The sequence below is a fragment of the Dermacentor albipictus genome, chromosome 1 (assembly GCF_038994185.2).
Source record: "Dermacentor albipictus isolate Rhodes 1998 colony chromosome 1, USDA_Dalb.pri_finalv2, whole genome shotgun sequence".
Lineage (NCBI taxonomy): Eukaryota > Metazoa > Arthropoda > Arachnida > Ixodida > Ixodidae > Dermacentor > Dermacentor albipictus.
The window spans coordinates 72,333,833-72,352,099 of record NC_091821.1 but is presented as its reverse complement, the minus strand read 5'-3'; the positions used below and the strand labels follow the sequence as shown (position 1 = coordinate 72,352,099).

Sequence of the window (18,267 nt, the reverse complement as noted above, 5' to 3'; positions counted from 1 at the left end):
TGATTCTTAAGGTATAAGAAATGGGATGAAACTAAATTTTCAGTGGACAGAATTAATTGGTGCCTGAATGGGTCAAGTGATGAAGCTGCTTGAAAAAAAACTGGCGTTTCAGAATTATGTAGGCAGTTCTTGCTTAAATGAGCATAAGGCTGAAATATATATATTGCCGTCTTGGGATTCAAAGAGATTTTAAAGACACATGCTTGTTTTTCTATCTACCATTACAGGAGCTAGTTTCATGGTATGAGACTCATAGCCTGTCGGAGAGCTTTAAGGGACTTGAAATTTCCCTTCTCATTCCATTTAAAAACGTGGTCAGTGCACCAATCACGAATGGAACAGGTAAGTGTTATTGTTAACATTCTGTAGCATACTCAAACTTCTGTGTAGTTTGATGTATTTGTGAGAACTTCGTAGACCTTGATTCGTGCAAGCTGTCAGTTCAGCAAGTACGCACTGAAGAAGTTCTTGCAAAGGGGCTTGCAATTAACACAGGTTACTGACAAAATCAAACAGCAGGGCCTACATAGCTGATTGACGTTTTGGATCAAACACAAACAGGAGCCATGGAAATTAACTCAAATAGATCAAGCTTTCACCAAGCAAAAGAGAGATGTAATTTTTCAGGGAAGCCCGAAGCTTGGCCTGAGCAAGTGTGCTTTAGCTTGTCGCTCAGCACTGGGGTAAGCAAGATGGAGAAATAAATATCATGAGGTATGATTGTGGCAGAGAGGAAGGAAGTAAAAAAATAGATGGACAACTCTTCTGTATTGCGAATGAAGCCAGTCCAGTTCAGTATACCAATTGTTATAGTGATGACTGTCTCTAATTATTAAAAATAGGGGCTTCAAGCTATAACAATAGTTTTTGCTGGCCAAGATTCACAGCCCAGACAGACAAAAGAAAAATGCCTGACAAATCATATATAGTACTTGCATTAACCAGTACTTGCTACTTAAATTTTTGATTAATAATGTCAGGCCATCTAGCCAATTGTATGTTTGTATTAAACGGCAAGCTCATAAATAACAAATCAACTTTTAAAACTAATAAAAAGCCCTTATTCACAGCACACTGTCACAAAGAGTTCCCTTTACTTTTGTGATTAGATGTGAAACCAAGTGCGTCAGGAGCACATGTAACCATGCCTTAACCACGGTGCCATGTGGTGATGAAATGTGACAAGTGCCATTCCATCACGTGCCATTGGAGCGTCAAGTTTATCTACACAAGGCGATTTCAGCTAATGGCACATGCTTAGTTTGTGCTTGTCGCCAGAAAGAGGGCAAGAAACAGTCATTACTGCACGTTGACGACTGATGCTCCTGGCTATGCATAGTTAGAGCGTGTTTATTAACCAATTGCATCTCATCGCAGCTAGTTTTTCTTGTTTCTTGTTTCGTTGCTTTTGCCGTGTGACAGAACCTAAATGAATGCCTCCTCTGATAGAGAGTTATAGCTGAGCAGGTTTACGGGACAGCGGGCGAGCAGAGACACCACTGTACCTGTGCGGCAAACTGGTGCAGCCAGCATGTTTATGGAGCAGGCCGCTCGCTTGTCTCCCCTCCCCAGCAGAACACGTGCAGAGGACCAACGTCTTTGTGAAACAAACGTGGCAACCACCGCTAGCACGAGCAGCAGTGGCATGTTGTCGGCGGCATCTTCAAACGCGGCACTGGCTTGTCTGCAGGCGAAAAAGACTCGGAGGTGTTTCATCACTGAGGCTTTTTCGCCTGCAGGCAAGCCTGATAATACTTGTCGCTTAATAAAAGCAGGCTTGGCTTATATTCTTTTCACAGTAACTCCATCCTTGTTCCACAGGTGGCTAAGCAAAGCAAGCACTCGACCGACAATAACTTAGACCTTGTTTGGCAGGTGGCACAACAAAGCGCACCACAACAAAGCACTTCACTCGACCGAACGAGGGATCGCTGAGCTAAATAAAACTGTTCCTTTCATGCAGTGTTCCACTGCTGTCTCCGCTTGTTCGCTCATACCGCTTGCCTGTAACCTGCTCAGCTATAACTCTCTAATACTTTGAAGCATGCCTGCTGCATGGGCCAAGAAGGTCGTCTCGCCCCTCTCCACCACTGTCGTCTGCGAGCATTGGTTGTGGTAGCCACTCCACAATTACATTCAGTGCCCTTGTCTCCAAGATTACAGCAGAGTCTGCCGCAATTTTGTAGGCAGGACCTGCCAGCTCTCTCCAAGCTGTTGGCCATGCACGTGCCAGCCTCCTAGTTGTCACTTCTGCCGCAACTTAAAGTACTGTCGGCCACAAGTGCCATCTCTATGCGACTACCCTGAACTACAGGAACCTCCACTCCAATGGGAAAACCAGCAATGTGGCAGGCATCTAGTAAAGGCAGCATTGCTTAAATGGAATTTTATGAGCACTACTTACATGCTCAGCTTTCGTCTCACATGCAAAATGTGTGGACCTATTCATGCCAGTGGGATTTAAATAAGGGCATTTTATTTTTATATATACTCATATGTCTGTACGCTCTACACAAGTCATATGGTTGCGTATTCCCGAGGTTAGGAAACTTTTTGACCTGGAGGAAGTTGTCAGTAAGTCCTAAGAAATACTCTTGTCCTTGTCTTCCAACCCGGCTCTAGTCTTTCACAAAGTCTCATCTCACCTCGTCCTACGAGACATCTTTATTTTTTCAAATCTTGATTTTGAGCTTCCTGTAGCCTAATGGGAATGCAGACATGAAAATATCTTTAAAGAGGTGGGGAACCTAATTGCAGTTAAACCTTGATATAACGAACATGGATGTAACAAATTATCGAATGGAAATAAATAAATTTAAAGTTGGTGATTTCAGTGGAATGTTCTTCTATAACGAAATCGAAAATGCAGGATCTGATACGGTGTTGGTTATAGCGAAGCAAATTTTTATTTGCATATGCCTCAAAATATGTATTCTGGCTGCAAGAATGTCTGATGCAGTTGCCGACAGATCTTTTAAATGCCCGATTTTTCAGACCAGTACGATTATTGGACTTCTCCGCAGCACTGCCTGTAGCATCAATGCACAATGGCAATAATGGAAATTCCGGACGCCGCATGGTGCTTCGGGCATGAAACGCATGCACAATGCTGCACGCAAGGCAGTAATGAACACAGTTGCTGCCATGTCGAGTAAGCATGAAACCACAACTTTAGTGCCGACGCCCAACAAAGCAGCACTGGGCCTAAGCAGTCTGGCTGGCAGAATTGCTGATGACAAGTCATCGCAGGAAGCTCTTCATCAATACCCATGTTCACTTTTATACACCTTATTGGCCACCCAGCTTGAGATCAGTCACACTGGCTAGACTGAGGGACATAGTAGCGGAGTAAGGATCTGTGTGTAGACCCCATCATGTGTGAAAAGTCTGGTGGCAGCGGTGGCTGGGCTTAGTTGGACCGCAGTCAGCGAGTCAACGTACCGCTCCCACACAGTAACGTCGATCGCACAGTTGCGTCTTCGCGGCAGTGTTGAGCGTGTATATGTAATTTATTATTGTTCCCATGTCTCATATCCGCAGGGCAAGATGCTGATGGGCCATCAAAATCCACTGGAAACCCTTTGCTGGCCCATCAGAGGCACACCACTTGCATTTATTTTGCAGACCTTATTAAGTTTTCCCCACCAATATCTGCATGTGTGCTTATAATGAATATCTGGTCCAAAGAAGATATTTTAATGGCCAATTTAACTTTGTTATGATGAGGTTATGACGTTACTGAGTATTTGCTTAAGTATCAAGTATTTTCTTGGCTGATAATAGTTGCAAATAATTTAGGTTATATATTTTAGGTTGATCTTTGTTTAATGTGGATGCCATTTCTGTATGCAATTGCAGGTGCTACTAGAAAGTGCCAGATGGGTGACAACCACTCACCAAGCGTTTAATGAATGCACTCCTTATTGAACAAGTATACATTTAGCTTCCATAGCAATGAAAGGAGTTTGGAATGCGCAACAGTTTGACGATACACACAGAAGAGACACACACCACAGAGCGCTACTTGCAACTATCGTTTTATTCCCTTGTCAGTGGAATAAATACAGGAACTGCTGAATTGAAGTGTAGGTCTCATTTCAAGTTGTCTGTTAAATAAACACAGTTTCAATGTGTACCCCATGAATAGGTAGGGGTAGAAGGGTGTGTTCTCATACTACCGTATTTACTTGCATAATGATCGCACTCGCCTAATGATCTCGCCCCTAAATTTTGTTGTCAAAATTATATTTTTTTCTTTCCCATGTAATGATCACACCCTGAACTTGCCACAGCGATATGTCGTGTGCCAAGTCTAGCTAATGATGATGGCACTTACCATCTGTTGAATGCTGTCGAATGCTACGTGAACGACTCTTCAAGACATACCAAGCGGTCTGCACACACCAAACATTCTCAAGCAGATGCCTGATTTCATTCCTTTCATCACTCTCTGCACTTTCATGAAAAAACATCTACAACCAAACTTGCCTTGGCTTTATTATTTGTAGGCTTTATTATGGTTGTGTTCAACAACAACAAAAAAGGTACCTTTTGTTTCCTCTCGTCTGCACTCATGGGCATGCAACAAATAGCGAGCGGCAATGATAATAGCCACGTTTACACTGATACGTTAGAAGTATACCCTATTCATACGCCGATGCTTGTAACACAGCTAAGGTATTCGCCCCCCCTTAGCGAAAACGTGCCGTATTAGAATAGTAGTGAAGACAAATGCCACAGTTTTCTCAGCATGCCTGCCATGCGTTTCTATGTCACTGGCAGCTAAGCGCGCCCATCTCTTTTCTGTCCCCTCAAAGTGGACATGGATACGTTATTGCTGCAAACTTGCCGATAATAATGATTTTATTCATTACTGATACGGAAAAATCTATTTCAATGCACATAATGTACTTGCGAGAAGAAAAAAAATCACGTTCGGCATGCTCCGTCAGCCGCCATTTTTGTTTTGGTGTCTCACACTGTTGCAGCAGCAGCCACCTATTTGTTGACATGTTGTCATCCAGCAGCAAATGTGGGATGATAAAAAAAAAAATTTCTTTTCGCGGAAAATTTAACCCACGTAATGATCGCACCCCTGAATTTGCATCAATTTTTGGGGCAAAAAAGTGTGATCATTTTGTGAGTAAATACGGTTGTGGTAAAAGGTGCAAAACCATAACCCAAAAAGAAACTCGTACGTAGCTGTGGGTTTGGCTATCCCTGTGGGCCTGGTTGCACTCACCCAGCCCAGTGGCATTGGATCAAGCTGACCTGACTGCCTTTCACTTGAGCTTTCATGAGCAATTTTTTGCTTTTTAAATCTCTTGTGCTACTGAAGTATCTTATACTTCAGCTCTGTCGTCATCTTGGAGTCGGTTGCTCCATCATCTGCTATTGTTTTTTTTTGCAATTCTGCCGCATACTCATCACATTTCACCTCTAGTTCATTCTTTCCATGTCACATGCCAGCTACGTGCATAACCCTCATATATATGGTATACACGACACTTGTTTAATATGGCAAATAATAATTCAGTGCAAGCAACTTTACTGAGATGCTCTAATCGGCACAGCCATGCTTTGTATTCTTCTTTCTTTATCTGCAGTGGAACATTTGGGGCATGCAGTGGCATTGCACAACTTTCAGCCAACAACAGAAAGCATGCTGGGTCTGGTCAAAGGTGACGTGGTCACAGTGCTCAGCAAAGCAGGCCAGGAAAAAGGCTGGTGGAAAGGTCAAATTCAGGAGCGTGTGAGTGGACTAAGCTCTTTCCATAAAGGTGTAGTGTAAATAAAGTGCATGCTTTTTCAACGCTACAAAATTTGTCAAAGTGGACAGTATTTTGAAATTTGGTGGCGAGTAGAAAATATTGTACTGCAGGTATCATGAGCGGTTTTTTGCTTACTCTTGCCTAGGATTTTCATGCTATGGTAATGTGGTTCACAAGGGGAAAAGCTACTGTAGTGGTCAGCAAGATGTCTTCTTATTAGCTAGATTTCTTGCATGCTCCGGCCCTGAGTCGGTCACTGGTGCATCGCCCCTTCTGGTGCGAATGTATACTTTACCGCAGTATAGGTGGATCTCGTACACAATGTTGTTAGCACACTCTACAGGACGCCTTTCGTGGTTCTTTTTACAGCCCACACTTTTGTCTGCACAAGTGATGCGAAGGCTCAGTTGAGCAAGCTTCTTGGGGGCTGAAAAAAACATCAGCATGTTAAACCAAGTAGCCACTTTTTTCGGGCAGTGTGTCACCTTGTGCATGTACGGGAACTACTTCCAACCTCTTGAGTGCTCACCCAGGTTTCCGCGGCATTTTGCAAGCATGGTGCTTCAACTTCTTGAGGAGCTTTTCCACTACTGACACGACGACCGACCCAGGGCAGCCAGCTGAAAAAAGCCTTCCCAAAAGTAGATCAAAACTAGCATGCACATTATGAATACACGGCTTCTGAAGCGTGAATCCCAAACAGGGTGTTGCAATGTCTCTCTTAATTATCTTAGAGTGAGCTGATTTGTATGGGAGGAGCTCTTTTTGTGCACGCGGGGAATACGGCCAGCACACATGGCTTTTGCTGAACTTCCGGCGTGAATCTAAAAACTACAGCCTTCCTTCTTCTGGACGCTCATATGTTATAGTCAGCCCTGTGCCGTGATTTTTAAAACCTTCAAGAACACACTTTAGTGCATGCTTATACGAGATGGAGCACTTCTTGTTGAAAAGAAGTAAGAGCTGATCCATATAGCAAAAAAGCTTTTAAGGACAGTGTCATTGTTAGCTTGAATAAAACAATTGTGTAAGGAACGATCAATAGAAGATAAAAAAGATGTGGCACAACAAAGGCACAGTGCAGGACCCAGTGCAAATGCCTCTTTTTTGCAGATGCATCTGGCCATCAAATTTTTTAAAAGTACTCTTAAGTAAAATTCTAAAAGGGCCAGAAGGCTCTCTACCGACACGCCTGCCACATTTTGGAAAGCAGCAGGACCATTTTCTTCTGTGCAATCTCTAAGTGTAAGAAACAGTTCATGATGAGGCACGGCATAAAAGAGCTCTTCAACATCAATAGAAACGGCAAAACCAATATCTTCATTGTCTCGAAGGAAACGCATTACATCACCTGAACTTTTTGTGAGGAATGGGTCACTTATCTCAAGGTTATTCAAGATTTTAAGCAAAAACTTACTAACACAATGCTGCCACGTGCCCCTTTCCTTCACAATAGTACGAAACGGAGCCTCAGGTTTATGTGTCTTAACACTAAATAAAAGCTGCAACGCAGCACTTTCGCTGTTTGTTGTATCTCTTGCGAGCCTTTGTAAATCTAAACACTTGCAAAATTCTTTAGTGTAAAAAGTGGTCAGACAAAAATGAAGAGTAAAGCAGTAGAATTGTGCATGTGCAGCCAATGCGAGTATGGCACAAGCAAACACAAAGAAATGTTTGCTCACATCTAAAGCATTTTGCTGCATCAGTACCTTCCACTTGGCATGATGGTTTATTAGTGCTCAAAATTCACACAGAAGTGACATTTAGCTGTGGATGCAGCTTCAACTCTTTGAGGGTGAACTTTTTTTTTCTTTCCGAATGCAATCTCCCAGGGTCGAATTACTTTATTGCAAATTTAAAATCATCTGACTGGCCTATTTCGAAAAAAATTTACTGCAATTTTTTTAAAGTGACCATAAATTGACAAAGATATTTTTCATAGGTGAACATACATTGTTTATTCATGAATGCAGATGGGCTTCCGTAAATACTACCCAGGGTTTCTGGTGTGGGAACTTCAGGGCAGCTTAGTCCATCGCTTCACATTCTTGCTTTTCTGGCTTGCAAAGCCTGCTCTCCCTGTGAGATTGGTTACCATATAGACTCGTGCAAGGGCCGCACTATGCAGTCCAAAATTTGGGAAAAAAAATTTTTCAACAGAGAATCAATCGCATTCGGTGCTCCGATGCCATATGCATGCATCGGCAAATTTTTGCACACTGCGCACTTCTGCGTACCGTTACTAGATGGCAAGAGCTGTGCGTTCCTCTGATGAAATAGTACATCTAGGGATCCGAGGTGTGCACAAATGAAGGCTGCACTGGCACCATTTCAACCAAAAGATTCAGTGCCATGTAATCGCCACACCTCGTCAAAATTGTGAAAAGAAAGTGCAGCGCTTACACGAATCTATGCAGTATTTTGCCATTGCAGAACCAATAAATTACTCAATTGGCTTAACCTAATATTGCTCTTTATTGTCTCTCTTGAACATGCCCTAAATGTAAGTACATGAGCGATTTTTGCATTGCTCCTCCACCTGAATGCTGCAGCTGCAGTGAAAAATTGAACTGGTTACTTTATGCTCTACAGTAAAATGCCATACCCCTGCATTCTCAGATGGGTGTCGATTCAAGGTTCTTCCTCAACTCCACTGAGAGAAGCACCCCACTGCCTGACGGCTGAAGTAGACATTGCATTTCAACAGCACCCTTTGATGATTTCTGCAATGGAGTTGATTGATAAGTGCACCTTAACTCCAGTGCATTCAAGTAGACACCGAGAGCGTCTAGTTGAAGTATATTTGCTCACGAACCCACCATGAAATGTACTCATATAACGACTACTTTCCTCAGGAGTTGGTGCTGCCATCCACTTTTTTGGAGTCGAGGTGGAGTGTTGAGTGGAGGGGCGTTCTAAAATATGGGGAGCAGCCACGAAGCCAGGGTTCTGAGTCACTCATGTGGCACATGCGTGCCATGGTTCAAACAAGCTTGGGCTGCAGCATGTTCACTTGCCTTGGTCAAATTGTAAACATCGCTTGAAAATGTGTTGCAATAATGGAGATAACATTGTTTCCGCAGGTTGGCTACTTTCCCTGGCAGTATGTGCAAGAGCTTCCAGCTACCAGCACTGAGTGCTAACTCGTCTGCCTGACACTTCAAATTCTGCTAGAAATTTGTGGCTGCCCATTTATGGCCGCAAATTGCAGAGAGCAATAGGAGCATGTGTGGCTAGCAATTGTGTATTTAAAGGTGGAACAGATACTGTGGATTTAAGAGTGAACCTTACTTTATGTTATAATTGCATGGGAAATCATGTTGCACATGGAATATTGCTCTGTTTGTGTGATTTCTGCTTTGTTTCCTTTAAATGTCGTTGGCTTTCTTTTGAAGCACAATAAGGGACACAAATTGGACATGCACTAACTTCTTTTTCACTGTTATGCTGTCTCAGTGATGACTGTGTGTAAATGATGAGCTAATGCATGCTCTGTACCTCAGTATACTTGACAACCAGGCCTTATTTCTTAATCCATTTTATTTTAACTTCATCGATGAAAATTCAGTTTTTGAGTTTTTTTTCTCCCCCAGGTGTTGTTCATACCATTTTGACAGACCGGTTAGCCAGGAGATGTAGTGCTAGAGAGAACACCCTTCTGGGTCATGTAAATAAGCTCTCTAATCTCCCTTTCCTCCCAAACCCCATTAAGGACCTGCAACTTGTAGTCAAATTACATATGCAGCTTATCATGCATATAATCTTGCAAACTTTCACTCATGATGAGGTGAGCCTGTGTGTCGAGTCTGCAAAATTTTGATGCTGAACTGGCACTGAGGCTATTAACTTTTGTTGATTTTTCACCTGGAATGTGGCTGGTATTTTTTTAACTACTGCCAATATTTTTCTGCATTATTGAACATGGTTGATTTGAGACCATTCTGGCTGTGATGAAGCAGGCACACTAAGCCAAGCACTTGGTCATTGTGAACAATAAAACCAAGTCTACATAGACAGCTTGTAAATTGCACTGGTTGGTAGTTGGCAGCCTGCCCACAGGGCTACACAATCAAGTTTCCTGTATGCAGGCCACATTCTTTCGAATCTCTTATCTATTCATGCCATTTTTTTCCCTTGTCGTCCACTGTTGTGAAGGTGCCTACAGATGAGCATTAGCCATTGAGCTTGCTCAGTGAGCATTCTAAAGCATGCGACCTGATAACTATTCTGCAATTATTGCTGTCACAACGAATATATGATGTCTTGATAGAATGCACTTTGTGTTACTCCCATGTCCTGTATTATGAGTGAGAGAAGTTGATGCAGGAACCTCATTTATTAGTGCTCTCATAGCGCATTTAAGTGTTTTAACTCTGATAACCTATCATGCATGTCATTGGCCTTATGTAGTTACCAAAAAAAGCTAGCAAATAAAAGGATAAGAGCACAGGAAATAGAAATGTAGACAGGACAGCACCCAACATTTACCGTTAAGAAAATAGTCATTCGAAAATTGAGATATTCATTTACTGTCTTGCCATGAAACCGCATGCTTGTTGCGGAGAGCAAACCTGCGCATGGTTGTTTCAGTAAATGGCTGTTTGAAAAATCTTAATGTTTGTCACTGCTAGCTTGTTGGCATTCTGCTTCTTGTGCTCTTATTTCCTTTTCAGGTCTTGTTTTCTTGTGTTTCTCTGCAGTCATGTATGAGGTTGTCCACTTCTCATTGCTTGCTGTGGTCTTTCTGGTTGTCCAGTGAATCCCTCCTAGTCATGGCTATTAGTCTTTTTTTTATCAGCTTTTATATTATTTAACTCTTATACCTTTTTGATGGCTTGTACTAATTAATGAATTTTATGCTACCTTGCTTTATCTTATCTGCATTAGATGTTCGAAAACCCCTGTTCCAGTTAATGATGAAGTTTGAATGGAAAGTTTCATATGGAATGTTTGGCTGCATCATTTTGCTATTTGTGCTCTACCACAAGCTTAAATGAGGCTTTTTGTTGAACAAATATATTTCATGTTCCAGAATAGATATTCAAATTTCGTTGCATATAACATGAATGAACAAATCTGTTGCCAAGTGTAAAAAGTATCATTAATTTTTATCAAAGTATTTTTGTCTAAACTAAACTGGTGCATAAGGGCTCCTTCTTACTGTGCTCCAATGTTGGAGGGAAAAAAAAAGTTTGCTCACCTGGCTGTTAGGTGCAGCTGACACAATCTGTGGCTTTAGAATTGTATTGTGACATCAGAAGCAGATTGGTGCTATTGTTGCTCACAAGTCCATCATTGAAATGAACACAGACCTAGCCAAAAAAAAGTCTGCAATGGTGAGAATTGTGTTTGCCATTGTGGCTGTTTATTTGCCTTGGGTGTTGCCCTCTAGCCACAACTGTACAGTACCAAAAGCTTTGCTGGCCAGCCACCACTAGATGAGTGCTGATCATAGTTAAAGGAGTACTGGCATGACATTTTCAACTTGTCATTTTCTTGCATTAAGTGAAAGTCTAAGCCCTAGAAGAAGTAATGGTAAGTGTTGGAGCACTCTAAATAATTTACTATTATAATTGTCTTTATAAAATAGTTCTGCTACCCAGGAGGTGGAAGTGTCATGATACACTGACTTGCTTCATTCTTGCAATCGCTGCAGCTGCCACACAAGAGTGCAGCCAGAAGAAACAGGCACAGCACTAGAACGACATCGTGACACCTAGCCTTATTGCTACGCGATGTCGGCAAATTTAGCTGTGCCATAACGTCACAATTTCGATGACACCCGGTCTAGCATTTCGAGATCAACTTTGGTACTTGTTTCCAGGCGTTCATACTTTCCATCACCCTTTTACATGTGAGAAGTATATGGTACAGTTTCTACAACTCTGAAAATGTGCCAGTACTCCTTTAACCAGAAAATAGCAACCCTCCTCAGCACTTTCTTTTGCATCATCTATATGAACTGGTTCTTGCCGAGTGTGGCTTCTGCTGCTGCAAGTGACTGATATTACGATTGAGCCGGTGAAATTTGCAACTCCCCTTAGTGTAGGCACTTGTTGTGTGATGTACCTGATCTACTCTTTTGCTGTAGCCATTGCCGCAGTGTGTAGGTAAGCCTGTATTGGCCCACCGACTCCATCAAAGGTGCTGTGCAACCAGCCCTTCTTTCGGGTGTCATGCAGTGCCTGTACTAATGCTGTTTCGCACTCCAGAGGGATCACATTTAGCTTGCCTGCCGCAAGTGTACCTGCTCTACTTCTTCATTACTGGCTTGACTTTTTTTTTAAGGGTGAACACTACAGCAATTCTGCTTTCTTGACGTTGCACCCTTCTTGCACGACCATTTTGTAGTGCACATTGCAGATAGTCCTGTGCACCTGCTGGAGGTTTGCAGTTTTACTCCTGTGTGTCGGCCTGCGGAGAGTCTTGCAAAGAAATTTTCAATGTAACATGTCCGAGGAAGCATGTGAATTTTCCTTTCCCCTCTCTCTATAACAATTACAGCAGTCAAAACTCAACCTGTGAATGCCACAAGCTGCTGGTTGCATTTTTGTGCTGCATAAGGTACATCCTGATAGTGTCCAATTGCACAGCTTTGAGATCACCCCTGTATACCTGACGTTCATTCTCAAGGTGCCATTGGCATTGACAATACACTTTTTCTGTATATATGCACACATAGATGTTTAGCTATTGTATTGTGACAACTATTTTGTGCTAGAAAAAGATCATATTCACTGAAGCATTGCTTGAGCAAAAAGGTTACCAGTGATGTTAGTTAGGTTATCCACATAAAGAAAAAGGCTAGTGGATTGATGTTCCACTAAGAAAATGCAGGTTGCCATTATTTGTCTATTTTCTTGGCACAATTTCCTACAATGAATAATATGTCTCAAAGACACACCAACATACTGCACTCTTGTGCAAGCCTTGCCTGTAATCTTGGCGATATTGTTAAATGCGTACTATGTTATATGTTCTTTTACATGGTTTGAGTGCTTGTATGTCTGTTAATTTATCTTCAAAGGGTAGTCCTGTTTTATCTTTTCTACGAGATCTTTTTTTGGTAGTGATGGTGTTTTATGATCAATGAGTGAACAATCACCTAGAATTTTTAAAAGTATGAAAAGGCATGTTTTGTCACATTTAAATCTTTTGTAGCATTTCGTGAAGTCCAAAAAAAAAAAGAAAATCATTAGGAAGATAGAGCAATGTGCTATTTCTTTTAGCCTCAACACAGTATAATTATTCTGTAACAGCAGGTCATAAGTGAGACAAGTCCCAACTAATTCTTTGAACAATGCTGTTACATGTGTGGTTAAAGCAGTACCGACGTAACATTTTCAACTTTTCATTTCTTGCATGAAGGTGCTGGAATTCGAAAGCCTAGAAAACATACTGGCGAGCCTTGGAGTGCTCCAAATAATTTACTATAATAACTTTCTACAAACACAGTTTTGTTGTCTCCCAGGAGGTATGTGTGATGACACAGAAGGTGGCCACATGCGAGCTGGACATTGCAAAATTTGGCACTCGCTTCAGCTCGCTCAGTTGTCTGTTTATTAAAAAATGAAAAGTTGAAAATGTTACGTCAGTACATTATGATTTATCAGAACTGGGGCAAAAATTTGGACGAATTTTTAAAAACCAATTGAGGTGTCTCAATCATCCCAATGTATGGAGGACATCATTCATATGCTCTAACCAAGAGCCGTCCAGGAGATTCATATTTTTTCTAGCCTGTCAGGTGATGTACGTGCCAAATGCGTCATGTGGTTACTGTGCCAACATATATTAGAGCATGCATGTGTGTATACAGAGCTATTGCAGGGACAAGAGGGCACATCTCATTAGCTCGAGCCAATGTATGCTTTGTTTGTGCCTGTTTCAGTGCCGTTTGCCTGTTCTGTTATTCAGCACTTGCACTGAGTAAGTCTAAAGTCAGAAGGCTCGCACAATGTGTGTATGCTTCATTAAACACAGGTGTCATAAGAGCATTTTGATCTATGTATAAAGCAGATAAGTTCAATATCTATATTGATTTTGTACTATAATGCTCCCAAATCAATGCTGAACATGTAGATACTGATTGCTATGTTATTTGTTTTGAGCTTGTTTTGGCAACCTGAATTTATCCCCATGAAATATTGCCACTGCAATTCACAATTTATTGTTGTATTGTTTTTGTTAAAGTAATAAAATATTTTTTTTCTACATTTGTGGAACTGTGATTGGTGGCCGCATTTGTGTATTTAACATCTCAGTAAAGTTAAATATATTAAAAACATATGTTGTGACAGTAACACAGCCAGCAGTGCTTACAATTTTTATAAGATAATTTTGAATATATGTATTTGAAGCCTAAAGCAACAGAAGCCTAGTTAAAAAGGCAGGCGTATTTCATATATTTTCTTAGCTGAAATGGCATGCAACAAAAAGTGCAATATGTGTGGTTGAAGAATGCAGCAAGTTTCATGGAGCGGGTCCTCATTCTTTCGTTGCTGAAATATGGCACCATAATGTAGCAACTTAATTAGGCATTGGTAACAAGTCACTGGGGTCGTAGACATACAAACTGTACATTGTCGGATAGTTTATTTCAGTGCCAGTCAACAGCCGAGTGGCCTGCTTGATAGTGCACGTCAATGCATTTGTCGCACAAAATAAACATCTCGGTGCCTTAAACAGTCTAAATGTTAAATAGAAATGAAACTTGCATTTATAGACATGTCAAATATGTCATTGTGAAAGGATGGAACTAAAATCTTTGTAAAATGTATGTATACACTTGCGGGTTTCGCCACACAGAAAACGATAACACAGTAATGACAAAAGTACATCACACTCAAATGTACCACACTCAACTATGTGCAAAGTTATGTCATGCGCAAGTCTTCCATAGGGCACATTTTCCAGCCCAAGATCCGTGAAAATACAACTGTAGTTGTAAAACTGTCGGCGTTTGACATACCTGTTGTATACAACTCATGCAAATCTTGGCACTTTTTTCAATTGGGTCATTAAATGCAAGAGAAGGCAAGTTCCACACCATAGATGCGAACTCAAGACGCAACCACATGAGAGGGCAATAGAGACCCACAAGACATTGTAATGTGCGAAACATTTTTTTGGTTCATTCGAAATCGTGTCACAAGTTCTTAGTGCTAGATTAACAAGTGACACACGCAAATAAACATCCAACCAACAGTCAACCTCAACACCAAGGTCCCCTATGTAATAAACCCAGCAAACATTCCCGCCAAAAAGATGATAGTCAAACATGAAGCAACCAAGCTTTCTAGTGAGCAAGTTTTACTACACACCATTGCTGGACTGAGAATGTCACTCTGCAGTGAATGGCAGTCGTGAACACTCGATCTTTCTGAACTATTTTAGATCATCAGCAAACAATAATGTTTGTGTTCTCCTAGTGTAATGGCAAGTCATTAATAAAAACTAAAAATATAAGTGTGTCAAGGTTACCTGGCACTCGCCTGAAAAAGATTTAAACTGTTCAGAAAAGCACTAGGAAAACTTCACTTAGTTTCGAGGATTTTTCAAGTAGCGTTGAGACCATGCACAATAATGTGCATATAATGCCTAATGTTTCAGTTTCTGCAATAGTATTTGTTGAAACTTCATTGAAAGCTTTGATCATATTGAAATAAATTGCATCAATCTGACTACAGTTAAATACAAGAGGATTTACAAAACGATGGATGGACACAATGTTGTAGCAAAGCTAGCAAGAGTTGTCCTTAGTTCTGCCAATGAGTGCTCTGCTTCATTGTTGCATACCATAACACCACTGTCATGCAAAATCAATGACCTCCAGAAATTGAAAAAACTAGCATGAGACTTATTTGCCTCTTGGGTTCTCCGGGAATAAGCATCCTGTTCAAGTAGATGCAGGTGATGTGATGATAGTGACCAGCTGACTTCATGCTTTAGCATGTGTACTGGGCGATCTCGCAAAAGGCAACTTGTGCGACGGACAAATTTGGCAAGACCAACGCAACCAAAAAGCAACAACCAGCCTTTGGGAAGTCATGCTTGTTTTCATGCAGATCCTGAACAAATGTGGGAAAGTCCTTAAGCTCCAAAAGCTTACTATGGGCATGGCAGGAGTTCGTCCAAGTCAAATGTTACAAAATAGTGCTTCTTGTTGCACACATGACACTCGAGCAAGGTCAGATTATGCGACTTCCAATTCACAGGACATACATTGCAAATAAGTGGCTGAGAAGTTGATCATTTTACTACTCAGCTCAAACATAATGTTCTAGTTCAACAGGCCATTTACACATGAATTGAATTGATATGCGTTTTTAAAAGTGATAACCCCGAAAACGTCTGCGAGCACAGAGGGCACTTGTACGGCACATGGTGCGACGTTGCATGCATCTGAAGTTGAACCGCTGTAGTGAAAGTTTTGAAGCACCGAGAACATGTCTTCGACTGCCTGCTTTTTCTTCTAGTTGCAGTGTCTTCGTAGAATGCACTGTATTCCTGAACCGACTTAGCAGGCTCCAGGCGATTATTTACGCCTGTGTTGGGGGGAATCGATGTGCCGAAGCGCCTGCTGCAGACGTTCGAAGGCGAAACATGTCTTCTTTTCGATGATGAAGCTTGACAAGTACCGCCTGCCTCGTCTTGCTCCGCGTGATCATTGGAATCTACGAGGTGGCGTTTCAAGCCCTCCGCGTACCTAAGTTTGCGGCACTGAAAAACTTCAAAGCACGTTGAAGGACGCGCCATGGACCGTGTCTTAGTTGTTGTTGGATAAAAATTTCCGCTCATAATTTGCATGCAACAGGATCAGCGTCGAAATTAAACCACAGTCTTTACCGTTAGACGACCGCAGTTTCAACCACGTTGAAATTCGCTCATAAACTGCGACAATGCAGCAACGTGTTGCAGTGCTCACAGATCGGGCCGTTGTCAGACCACCAGAGACACCACATTGGCGCACGGTAGAGTGTAGAGATATCTGGCTGTAGTTCGCTTCGACGTAGCACCGTAGCCCTCGTAGCCTCCGTCGCCCTGCTAACTCGGAACTGTTGTCAGATGGGAAGAGGATTTGGTACCTTTGAACGCGCCGCGTCCATGAGCTTTCGTGTACTCATCAACTCGGAACGTAGCCAAGAGAGTTCCCGCAGTGATTCATCGCTCACGTATTTCAACTGACGTCACACAATTTCAAACAGGCCATGGAACTCTATGGCTGCGAAGGATGGATGGATGTTATGAGCGTCCCCTTTGGAACGAGGTGGTGGGTTGCGCCACCAAGCCCTTACTATTATACTGTCTAATGTCCTACCTAGGTTAATAAAAAAAAAGTAAAAAAGCACTATGAACTACCACACCCAAATTTTCTTATCCCCTATTGCGGACTGTGCTTTTGTACGTCTCCGTTTTTTGTCGTTTCCCTGCTCTTCTTCCACCATTCTTCCTATGGGGCTCTTGCATTGCCCAGGGGGCGCTGCGAATAGGATGGATGGATGTTATGAGCGTCCCCTTTGGAACGGGGCGGTGGCTTGCGCCACCAAGCTCTTGCTACTATTACAGTGGTTAGAATAGTAGCCACTGTACTACTATGCTGCCTAATATCCTACCCAACGTTCTTAGACATACTTCAGTTTCGCAGCTCCCTATGCGAGCCCATTGGCCGACGTGGCCGAAACGGGTGTCACTGAAACTACCGGCGCTGCAGTCGCGTCTTTCGTCATGCGCCGCGCGTCGTCTGCTCCTGCTGCGACGCGTCGTTTGCACCAACAGGCCTGTAAACGCTTATCCGTCGGTAAATGTAGTTTAGATACGCAGTCTGAGTTTTGTGACAAACCTGCCGCGCGTAAGTAACGGGGACTTCACGGTGTCTGTGCACTATCGGCGCTGCAGTGACACATCTCTCACGCAGCGCGCATCGTCTACTCCTGCGATGTCATCTCTGCGGTGGGTCGTTTTCCCCAACTGGCCTGTGCCGTTTGCTCTTTGACGACTGTGTTTTGGCTGCCCTAACAATATTTTATGCCAAGGACCTTTGAATGACATGTCTAGCTAGTCTTTAGAAGCTGCAACTACACCGCAAATGAGAGGTCGTGCACTGCGATTCCGCTTTTCAACCAACTTTTTCCCTATAAAAGCGCCACGGTGCTCCCTTCAACGGGGGCTTTGTTTTTTGCTGCTTATTCTTAAGATGTGTATTCATTAAAGACGGCGAGCGCCTGTGCAGACGTAGGGACATTAACGCATCACGCCCAGCAGTCGCTTGAGACAACGCTGTGGTGAATTGATATCCACCCCCGTCAACGCTTCGCCTAATAAATTTAATTGACACATGTATTTTTTATAGTTGTCCGCGGATATTATGGGACGTGCAAATGAGTTGGAAGTGATCTGTGAGCAGTGACAAGGACGAAGTTAAATACTATGAGCATATTTATGTCAAAGCTTAATTCATTTTCTTTTTGACGAACAAAACAAACAACAAACACAG

The 18,267-nt window shown here is 42.2% G+C and overlaps 1 protein-coding gene across 6 annotated transcripts in view; it reads left to right on the top strand.

Moving 5' to 3' along the window:
- The window catches only part of Vav (Vav guanine nucleotide exchange factor), a 271,587-nt gene extending 257,600 nt beyond the window's left edge, over positions 1–13,987 (top strand). For all 6 annotated transcript variants that reach the window (XM_065434440.1, XM_065434441.1, XM_065434439.1 and 3 more), the window contains 3 exons: positions 228–342; positions 5,607–5,752; positions 8,855–13,987. In XM_065434440.1, coding sequence (XP_065290512.1) covers positions 228–342; positions 5,607–5,752; positions 8,855–8,914 — 321 coding nt within the window. In that variant the 3' untranslated portion in view covers positions 8,915–13,987. The remainder of the gene's footprint in view (positions 1–227; positions 343–5,606; positions 5,753–8,854) is intronic.
- Positions 13,988–18,267: the final 4,280 nt, after the last annotated feature.